Source organism: Carettochelys insculpta, chromosome 3 (assembly GCF_033958435.1).
Source record: "Carettochelys insculpta isolate YL-2023 chromosome 3, ASM3395843v1, whole genome shotgun sequence".
Classification (NCBI taxonomy): domain Eukaryota; kingdom Metazoa; phylum Chordata; order Testudines; family Carettochelyidae; genus Carettochelys; species Carettochelys insculpta.
The window spans coordinates 38,752,901-38,764,598 of NC_134139.1; the positions used below are offsets into that span (position 1 = coordinate 38,752,901).

At 42.5% G+C, this 11,698-nt stretch overlaps 1 protein-coding gene across 1 annotated transcript in view; it reads left to right on the plus strand.

The window, feature by feature from the left end:
* The window catches only part of PRKCE (protein kinase C epsilon), a 431,830-nt gene extending 422,005 nt beyond the window's left edge, over positions 1-9,825 (plus strand). Inside the window, exon 15 of the mRNA XM_074989640.1 lies at positions 6,651-9,825. Within this exon, the coding sequence (XP_074845741.1) occupies positions 6,651-6,797 (147 nt within the window). The 3' untranslated portion in view covers positions 6,798-9,825. The remainder of the gene's footprint in view (positions 1-6,650) is intronic.
* Positions 9,826-11,698: the final 1,873 nt, after the last annotated feature.

Here is an 11,698-nt window from a genome sequence, read left to right on the forward strand (position 1 = left end):
CCACACATGCCACTGCTTACACTGTTGTTTATCTTTTGCAAGCATCTGCGTGCAGGATGGGATCCACACCCCTAGCTCAGTGTGTACGTAAGGCCTAAGAATTCTCCTCTACCAAGCTCCTTTCTGCCCTTCTGTACCCTTCTGGGTGACAGTGGTAGACCTTGCATTATTCCTTCTCTGCTCTGCTGCTGCTGCTGCTGCTTTACAGCTGCACATGCTATGAGCCTATGCAGCACCCAGCGTGCAAGCGTGTTAAAACGGCAAAGCCAGGAACAAGCAGAAATACACTCCCATTTCTTTGTTCACAGTTGATGGGGCTTCAGGAAGAAATTGCCGAAGAAGCCAAATCCTAAGTGAGGCCAGGCCTGCCAACGGGGGCAGGCAAAATGGACAGTTGCCCCACCCCAGCATTTCAAAGAGGCCCAGAGCTCCCCCACTGCCGCCGCAACATTGGCAGTGGCAGCTGGAGCTCCAGACCCCTTTAAATTGCCATTGCAGTGTTGCTGCGCTGCTGTGTTCAGCTGTGAAGGAAGGGGCGGGGGCAGTGCCGCAGTCTGGGTGGCACTGAGGGCTGAATGGCCTAAGCCCCACCCCCTCTGTTCTTGGTCCTGCCCTTTCCGGGTTGTGGAGATGCCCAACCCCCCAACCTGTGGTGGCTGTTGGCACCTCTGAGTGAGGATTTCAGTGTAAGAGAAGCAATGGTTCTTCATCAAGTGACTGCTCAAGTCCATTCAACATGGGTGTGCATGCTCAACACACACGCTGGTGTGGGAAGATTTTTCCCTCAGCAGTACCCATAAGGACTACAATGCAGACATGGGTTTGGCTTTATTAGCAGCATGTTGGCAGGTGAGACAACAGAGGAGTAAATATGATTGAGCTTGCCTCAGTTTTTTCTGCCTTGCAGTCTCCATGGCATAGGATTCACCCCACTGGTAATTACAAATCTGAAAAATCCTAGTGTAGCTATAGACACAGATTACCATCCAATCCCCTGATGTCACTGATGATTACTAACGTTAGAAATCATTTCTGTCATAAGTAGCTCAACTGAAGTCAACAGGACTGTTAGTATGCATAAGATTTTGAAACTTGGGCATATAACACTGGAAAAGTGATTACAAGGCATAGGATCTAATTCTGATTCCACTGAAGTGTACAGAAATTCTTCCATTGATGGGAACAGGTCAGCTCAATAAATTGAATAATAAAGACACTCGTGTGCAGGTAAATAATTTTCTCTGCTTGTATTTAAACTGTAATCAGGCTAGGCACCCCCGGACTGGCACATATATGCCACACTACACAGGGTCCCTCCATCCCTCTCCCTCCTGAGTTCCTTCTTGTCACTAGTGATGGTGCCTGGAACTATGTGCTCAGTTTAGGCTTTAATCTTAGCATAGCACTCCCTTGTTTTTTTCACTTGTAAATAGTTCTTTGTTTTGTGAAGTACCTGTAAATTGTTGTAGATAGCTGTAGATTAGTGCTGGTAGTCCCCCATATGGGACTTAGCCCCAAGACAGGTCATGCCCTGCTCCCTAGGCTTCAAAGCCTGTGTATTGCAGGTCTGTGCCCTTGCTCAATCCTCACACTGACTGCCTTCATTGCCTGGGCCAAAACTGGAAAAAAGCAGTCCTGGCTCACGTTAAAGACGAAAAATATGTATTATTTGGCTCGTCTTTGAAGTGCTGCAAGCCTGCTTTATTCGTGTTGGGAATATTTGTTAGGTGATGAGCTTTCATGGGACAACCCACATTTCAGATAAGTGCAGGATCTGCAGGTCTTTTCATCAGAGGGCAATTAAAGACAAGGTCATCTGCCTACAGACTCTGTTTATGAATTCTGTGCTCACGTTGCAAGACCCATGGTTGGACTCTGTGCTGAGCACCAGTGCAAAGTGTTCCACTGGTACCATCAGCTCGGTACCCTCCATTTGTGGCACCCAGATGAGCAAAGGGTGTGGGGAAGGACAAGTTACTAGCTCCTGCTAAAGAAAGAACCAAGAAGGCAGACCGTGCTGCAGACCATGCACTGGAGAAGCTGCCAACTTTTGCTGGGAGCAGCATAGTCCTGCACATTCCCGGGTACATTTTCCAATAGTCCATGCATGCCACGTCCAAGCCTGAGGCCTTCTGAGCATTGCAGGACACTGTGCACATGCCCCAACAGGCCCTTGGCATAGAGCAAAGCAGCCATTTGTTTCTTGGTCACCACTTGACCATCATGCTGTACTCCTGTGCTGACGAAGTGCAGAACAGTAACAGAGAGGGAGCCGTGTTAGTCTGTACTCTAACAAAACAAAACAGCAGAAATGCAGCACTTTAAGGTCCAACAAAATGATTTATTAGGTGATGAGCTTTCATGGGACAGACCCACTTCTTCAGATCACCACCTAATAAATCATTTTGTTTGTCTTTAAAGTGCTACATGACGGCTGTTTTGTTTTGACAAAGTGGAGAGCCACCCCTAGCCCCACAGGCAGGATGCTGTTCTTCAGGCATCACTGGAGGTGGAGCACAAACCAGTGGAGGCACGTGCCTCCGCAGCACCAGCAGCAGGAGGTCTTCAGATCCCCTTCACCGCCATGCTGTCATTCAAGGGGCAGTTCCCTGAGAAGTTGGCAACCCCACTATTCACTGGCACCATCGTATTGGTGCTGAAAAAGTGGCTCCCACAGATTGAGGTCATCCTCCTGGAATCGGGCATCTACCTCTCAGCATCATTCTCTGCTGGACAGGAGCCACTCCCAGGACCGGAGATGGTCTCCAGGCCACAGCCACAGATCAGGGGTGGTCGCCAGCATCATCTGTGTCAGATCGCTCCTGGTACCAGAAGGATCAGAGTGCCCACTCTCCATCATGGGCATCACACAGTCTCAGCTCTGTGAGTTGGGTCTCGGAGTCCAGCTCCATTCTACCAGCACAGCCCTCAGCGCTGTCCCCAGCACCACCATCGGTACCATTGGTATCCTTGCAGGGCATCCCATGGTCCAAGGCCAAGAGGCCATTTCAGTGGTGCCCATGGACCCTGTGAGGCTTCCTGGTGCAGCAGAAAGTGATCTGCTCGGTCACCAAGGTGTCAGAAGCATTCTTGGAAATGCACAAAAGCTGCACTCAAGGCGTGGATGTGGCCAACCCAGTCACCCCACCAGTTGAGGAGAACTGTGATCCTCCACAGGGCTGGAAGAAATCTAGGTGGCCTAAGCCTCTTCCTCTTCCTCCCCTGATGAGGCCATCGTGGCGTCCCTCTTGTGGTCCCCAAGTGTAATGCTAAGGCTCAGAAGGACTTTTTAAAGAGGATGGCCATGAATCTGGACCTCCCTGCAGAGGAGGTGGAAGAACCTTCAGACTCACTCTTCAGGACCTTGGAACAAGCAGCTCCAGAAAGAGTCCCGTTGCTGCTGCACAAAGGGATGGCCAAGAAATCCCTGTGGCAAACCCTGTCCTTTGTTCTGCCAGTTTCAAAGAGAGTGGAAAGAAAATACTTCATGCCTGCAAAGGAACGTGAATATCTGTTCACTCACCCAACACTGAACTCCTTGGTAATGGAACTGGTAAACCATAGGAAATGCCAGGGCCAGCCTGCCCACACCCCTAAAAATAAAGACTCAAAGCATTTGGACTTGTTTGGGCACAAATTTTATTCATCAGCCAGTTTCCAACTACAAGTGGCAAACCAACAGGCGCTCATGGCCTTCTACAACTTGAGTATGTGGCAGGCAATATCCAAGTTTGAGGCAGTGCTGCCTGAGAAGTCCAAAAAGGAGTTCAAGGCCCTTACAGCAGCAGGTGGCCTCTGATGTGGCAGACTCTGCTGCCAGATCCATGGCCTTTGGGATCACTTTGAAGAGACTCTCACAGCTCCTTTTGTCAAGGTTGTCTCCAGAGGTGCAGAACTCCACCCAGAACCTCCCAATCAACAGATTGGTCATGTTTTCACCAGAAAAATGCTAAATTACATGGGCTGAAGGGCTCCTGCACCACCTTGAAGACCTTGGGCCTCTACATTCCAGGCCCAGAAAGAAAGAAATGTAAGCCCCAGCTATCTCAACAGAAAGGTTTCTAACCCTGTTATGAGCAGCCTCGGGGAAAACTAAAGCTTTCAAAAGTAGGTCAGGCCACCCATTAGAGCCATCAGCACAGTCTGCCTCTATGCAGCCAAAAAAGTCCATCAAGCTCCCCTTTTGAATACAAATTTTTTAAAAAATATCAGTGGGAGTTAGGAACCTATGAAAATCCTATCTATACACTCATCTACATCTTAAGGCCCCGAAATACCTTTAAAAGTTGGCCATCAGTTTGCTTGGCAAATGATTCATTATGAATGCCCATGATAACTTTAGTCTTTCTTTCTGATTACACATTTCTAGTGAACAAATCATACTCCTCATGAACATATTCAATGAAAATTAGTTCTTGAAAAAATTCTTGTTCTACAGAATTTTATTTGTTGTGAGTATCCAGTGCTTGAAGAGTGAATATTAGATCACAGTTCTGGTGCATATAATCCTTTTTACAAATTTGCATGTCGCTTTCTGAAAATACTCACCTGCCATTTTCTGCTTTTATGAGCATGTCTGACAATGAACTCATGTCCTAGAATATTTGCAGAGATGGAGCCAACAGATGAGGCATGTGAATACAATCAAAAGTGACTTCTTCATTTTAAAATGTCAGTGATTTTTCACCAATATTTTTGTACCCGAGTAAGATTTCAGTAAGGACTTTAAAGCCCTTTGTTTTTAAGGTGTATAGAATGAAATCCTTAAGTATCAGTTGAATATGTATATGTACAGACAGAGAGAGAGAGAGAGAGCAGATGTACCTGGGTCCTTGTGTTTTTTTCTGCTCCTGGCTCTCTCCCCCCACCACTGTCTCAGGAAGGGGACCCATGGGAGCTGCGGTTGGGCTGCAGCACTGGGCCCAGCCCTGGGGTGAGCTGGGTGGGCAGAGGGTTGCGCCAGGCCATGATGCTGGTCCTGGTCCTGGTGGGAGTTCGGTTAGGAGTAGGGGAGGCCAGCGCAGCAGGAAGGGAGATTGGGGCAGGGCTGGGGCTCTTATGTCTGGCCCTGGTGAGGACAGCAATGGGGTGGGACCAGGGTTGGTCACTTTCCCCAGCCCCAGCGTGAGCTTGTGACGGGGGGAGAGGGCAGGCTTTCCTGGCCGCAGCATGTTGGGGGAGCTAGATATAGTGGGGAGGTTGCAGGGCATTAGCAGGGCTCCTCCTGAGGGTGTAGGATGGAGCATTTAGCAGTCTGGAGGCAGGTGGGGTCAAGAGCCCCATCTCCATGTGGCCACTGTTCTCCCGTACTGGCTGCCCTCAGTGGTCACTCTACAGTATCAATGTTCCCACTGCTCACTGCCCCCACTGATGAGTCTGAAGTATGTCATCTCTCCTGTCAGTGCCCTTCCCTTTCCATGTTCTGGGAAATCCTGGCATTTCAGGCATTTCCCACTTTCCAGGCACAACCAAACCCTGACCTTGGTTTAAGTTAGAGTAATTGGAAGTTGCACATCAAATTTCCTGGTCATAGTTCTTATGGTTTAAGAGGATTTCTTGAACAAATGTAGCACAGACAGATAAACGCACTCCAAAATATATAATAGCTATACTAGATATATATATATATAATTTTTTTCACAAAGACCGTGAAAGGGGGATGCTAGTGAGACACATCGGGATATGCATATTCATTGCAGCACCTCATGAGCATAATGGCGGCCGCAGCACTTTCAAATGCTAATGAGGCGCTGCAATGAATATGCATATCCCAGGGTGTCTCATTAGCATCATTAGCAATGACAGGGGGTGCTAGTGTAGACGTAGCTTTAGTGTTTTAAAGTCAGTACACATCTGCAGAAATCCCGTTAGCACATCGGAGGATGTATGAGCATTATTCACTGCCCATCTCTCAGAAAATCCTGTATGCTCTCCATTTTAGGTAAAGGAACTATTTTGCAATGAAAGATAAATTATACAAAATCCTTGCAGCCTCTTTTGCATGTTCGATTTCCTCATTTGCATACCTCTTTTGAAAAAGGAATAAAGCGTAGACACACCCAATGGGATTTTGCCACTGATTTCAGTGGGGCAAGGGTATCGGTTCTAGAGCTGATTAATCCTGATCAAATTAGCAGGGCAGCATGAGGAAACCAAATTGTCTGTGGTGAGCCCCCAAGGTGCTCAGTTAAGGACCTGTCATGAGCTCTACATTTAAGTTTTAAACACAAATGTAACCAGGTAAGTTAGGGCTGAAGAAGTTTCTCTTGTGGGTAAGACAGTTCACTTTAAATCTCTCCAAGTGTGATGGCATTAAGACCATGCAAAACCGTCATTGGAAATGCCATACTGCTTACCATACCATTTCTTTATTAACGACTTAATCTCAGCTTCCCGCTTTCTCCTCATGTCACTACCCCTTTACTCTCCAGAAGCCACTGTGGCTCTCTGAAGTCACCATAATATTTGCTTCTGTGGCCTTTTCTGTAGCTTTTCCCATAGGTTTGTTGTTATTTGTGTGAAGTAGCTTCTCTTTATCATTTCAGAAAATGCTGCTTATTTCAGCCCCCCTTCCTCAAGCAGTTTTGATGTTTATTGGTTTTAGTGTATTATTCTGTCACTCACTTGCCTTTTTATACTTTCCTCCTCAGAAAACCAAAAGGGATGTAAATAACTTTGATCAAGACTTTACACGAGAAGACCCAGTATTAACACTAGTGGATGAGACAATTATAAAGCAGATCAATCAAGAAGAATTTAAAGGGTTCTCTTATTTTGGAGAAGAACTACTGCCATAGTCAGCAGTGGGCTGCCAGATGGATGATGCTGCAAGATGTGGTCATATGTAGATCCTCCACTTACTGAGACTCAATAGACGAAGAACTACTTCTCTTAACATGAGCCCACATCCCCATTTAAACTATATATTTATTATTTCCTTTCATCTTCTGACCTGAAGGCACTCCTAAGTTCTGTGTGACAAACAATGCAAACAATTTTGTATTAGAAATTGTAGATGTAACACACTATCATTCTTTTGCAATTTGCAACCTTTCTGTTATGCATAAAGTATATCAGAAAGGACACAATTTGCATCTTTTCATGAAAAAAAGAACCATACTGTTTTAAAACAGGATTTAGCAGGCTTTATTTCTCATCCTGCAACAGTACATGATTGCCATACATCTTTCACTGAGAGAGCCATTTCTTCTGTACTGGTGATTACAATGAAGTTTGTATTCAAATGTGGAGAAGAATATTTTACACAGTTTTGTGGTAACTGAAAAAGTCTACTTTCTTAGACATGCAATTATTAATCACATGTGCTTTAACTTACTGGGGTTGCAAGATGATGTAAAACTATCCACCAAAAAGGTATAGCTAATTTTTCATGATTATTAGTTAGGAATAAAAAAGGCTTGTAAAGATAATGTAACAAAAACTTGCTTTAAATAGGAAATCAGATACTTTCTAGACAGGTATTAAAGGGCTAACACATAAGAATTGATCAGTTCTCCAAAAGCCTATAATAGCTTTAACAAAGCTACATAGGTTTACTACAAATTTGACAGGTAATGGGGTAAAATATTACTTTTTTTTTCTTAGTAAAATTGTACCCAAAATAAACTTGCCATTGATGTAATGGCAGGCATGGAAATGTTTTAAAGTACATTTTTTTCTTAAAAAAAAGTTTAGTCCATTACATTCAGTTTGAATGATAACAACTCTGCTTAATTGTGTGTATTTATTTTTCACAGCAGTGTGTTACTTTTGCACACTTTTACACAACCATAATACTACTGTTTTTAATGTTTAAAATCTATTATGAAATCTGTGCTATTCAAATGCAAAACAAAGCATGGATTATGTGATAGTGTGTTGAAAGACTGAAGATCAAAGATTCAAAACTGACATTATTGAAAGGTGTAAATTGATTTTCTTGTGTATTAATTGAAAAGGTAACTCATGTGGACAATATTACTAATGGGAAGTTACCTCCTGTAAATATGCTAACAGTGTTATGTACTTTTATTTCCAGAAGTACCCTGTGTTTTTGTGTACCCGTATTGCTGAGGTAATTTTATTATATATTTTACTGGACTGAGTGAGCAGTTAATGGAATCCATTTTAATTGTTGCGCCAGGATTTCCAGCTGCACAAAAAATATATATACTTGTTAATGGCAAAGTGGCACTAAAGAAGCTTTTTTGCCTTTTGTACAGGTGAGATTTTGTATATAGTGTTTGCTGCAAGGCCTGTGGAATTCATTGAATATAGAGGTATCAACTGCTGCATGTTCAGGCATATTATAAAAAACTTTAGTCTATGAAAGAATAATTATAATAATGTCCATGTGCAATACTCTGTATGTGTATTGGTTCAAGTTACTGTCAGAGAGATGAGGTTTTTTTGGGGTTATTTTTGGTTTTTGTTTTAAAAGACGTAGACCTATATTAAGCTATACTAAATCTTTTTATAGTTCTCTTCAACTCTATGATGTGATAGAGCTAGGAAAGAGAAAAGAATGTTACAAATTGTGGTGGACAAAGTGCGAGTCATTGGCTTTAAGAGATAAATTTTGGTCTCAAGTAAATGAGTTTGTTTGTGTCAATTAGGCATCTGGCTGCTTATAGCCTTTGTTACGGATGACAACATTCAGTTCCATTTTGTTTTTTTAAAAACTCAGGTGTAATTATTATATATATTCTTATGATGATTTCAAAATATTAAGTATTATGCTATATCAATTCATGTGTTGTCTGGCCTACAGGTGTAATAATGGATCAAACCTTTAATTTAATTTATCTTCAGTAAATTTATGTACTGGGAAAAGGCTAGCTTCTGGAGTTGAGTACAAGCACAGAAACATCTAAATGATTACATCATCTCAGTTTTGTTTTTTTTTTTGAGGAAACTGTTGCAACATTGCCCATAAATTTTCATGCGTCACTACTGGCTCTGTAGTTTTCATGACATTTAGCTTTTGTCATACAGTCAAGAACTGCTAGTACTAAATGTTCTTTTACATAGATGAACAGACTGGCTATGAAAAAATCTATTCCATAGTGGACTACTGTTCGTATAATTAGAGGCCTTTATGCAAAATTATTAGCATTTGTTTTTAGGCAGGAAGTACTGTCCACACGGCAATTGTGAGCAAACTGTTTAGATCACTCCTGGTTTTACCCTGAGAATCATTAGCAGACACTTCAATTACAAGAGGCCTTGGCACCTGCAGTTGTTTTGTGAGGCTGCTAAGTGAAAAGTCAAGGAGGTAAAGCTCTTTCATGGGCAGATGTCACTTCAATAGAAGTAAATAGATCTTCTGTATGGGGTTTACATTAGGAGGTTTGTCTGTTACCTTGAACAATTTTAAAGATAATTTAAAAATGGACATGCTCATATATTTCTTTATAATTGTTCCTGATCTTTTTTTTGTAAAATGAGTGCAAAATGCCAAAAAAGAAGAATCCATTGTTTCCATTTTTTTTTGGTCCAATAGATTTTATAAAAAATGGAAACATTTTTCCATAGAGTGAAACGTGACGAATTCTCACCGAAAAGCTTAAAAATTATCTCTTTTTAAATTATGTGCAGATTAGGTCTCATTAAATATACATTGTATTCAATTTTAGGGGTTATTTTTTGTTTTGGGGGGTGAGTACAAAGGCTTTATTTGTACAGGATTTCTTTTTCTTATGGATGTAATTTGAATTTCTTGCCATCATTAGTGTTATTTCATTGTAAACATTATTACTGTGCCAAATGTACTGTATTCAAAAGGATGTGAATGTGTATTGTTTCAGAACCTAATAAATACAATGATATAAAATATTATTTTCTAAGTCTTCATGAGCAAGTCCAAGGGAAGAAGAAAAGGTTCTTGACAAGGCTGAAGAAACAATACCTTTTCAATATGGGTAATGTAAAATGTTATGGAAGAAGGAATCCAGGATATTCAATAACAGCTGATTGTCTGGGCTATTAACTATATAACAAGGTTTCAGGGACGTCACTGTGTCACTCTAAAGCATTTTTCAACACCAGCTACAAAAACTCCTCTAACCAAGACTGTCCTACCCTAACCCCAATGGCAAACTTGCATATGATCCCTGGACCCACCAACATGACTAATCTAATTTTCAGATGGAAGGCAGACATAGGGTGTACACAAATTACATTCCTCTCCTGGTCAGACCATTACTTCCTCCAAGCTGATTCAAAGCTCCTTTCCACTTCTTGTCAAAAAGTTTTCCAGATTGTCATGGTTCAGCTAAAAATTACTATTATTTTATGTGAGTGAAATTGCTTATTCCCCCATTGACTTTTGCCCTGTTGTATTTTTGATGTGTGTTGCCTGACACCTAGACTAGAAGATCTCTCAGGCGTCATTGCAGGTTTTCATCTGTTTTATACAATGAGGCTCTGATTCTTGATTGGGGTTCCTAGTAGTACTGTACTATTGTGACAGGCTGGACCAGGATCTTCCCGTGCCTGTCTGAGAGAAGAAGCAGTGAAGCTAAGTCCTCCATGTGCCCTTCAGAGCCTGTGCAGTACGGAGCCAATCAGGGGAACGTTTCAAGGAGCTAGCCTATCAGAGGTTGCAGGCTAGTATAAAAGTAGCAGCACTGCAGTCAGTTCTCCGCTGCATCCATAAGGGAGATTATGCTCCAGGCTGGCCAAAGGAAACGGCAGCACTACAGACAGCTCAGACCTGGCAGGAACCAATGGAGAGAGGAAGAACTCCTGACCGGCTGCTGGGCCTGAAAATAGGTGAGTCCTGTGATAAGGGTGAAATATTGATGAATGCTGGACTGTGAGGCATTGGCCCAAAGCAATTTCATTAAAGTGACATGGTGGCATGTGGTTCTCTGGGACCTGGTTCAGCTGGGTCCACCACGTAGGCCACTGGGGAAGTGGCCTACAACTGGACATTGATAGAACCCTAGAAGGGAATTAGAGCTGTTAAGAATCCCAGTTTGAGAGCTGGGTCTTAGAACAGCCTAGAGTGCATGAAGAGTCCCCAAGAGGACCCTCTGGGGGCATAGTCCCCTGCCAGAGCCAAGAGTCCTTAGAGACCTCATTAGACTAATGCCTCATGAGGGGTTTGTTTGAGTTGTGCTCTGTACAGACTTCAAAAACATACATTCTGGATTGCTCAGTAACTTTTGACACTCATTTTTCACAAAAGGTGATTCAGAATATTGTTAAACGGTAACAACATTTATGTTCTACATCTGATGGTGATACACCAATGTAAGGTGTATGGGGAATAAGTATGAATAACTAGACATTTTAGGATATTAAGCCAAGGTAGGACTTAACTGCCATCATAGAAACTTGGTGTGATAAATCTCAAAACTGGAATATTGATCTAGATGGTTTTAGTTTGCTCAGGAAGGAAGGAAATATTATATTATTCATTGTGCATTTATACACTTGTTCTGAAGTCCAGGAGTAGGTATGAGGCAGACCAGTTGCAAGTCTCTGGATGAACGTAAAATGAGATAAAAACAGGAATGATGACATGGTAGGGGTTGACTATAAATCAGAAGTTCATGGATGAGGCATTCCTTGAACAAATAACAGAAACATCAAAACATAAGAACATGTATTAATAAAGGACTTTACCTACCTAGTCCTCTGTTGGGAAAATAATGTGACACAACACAGAATGTCCGATACATTTTTGGAATGT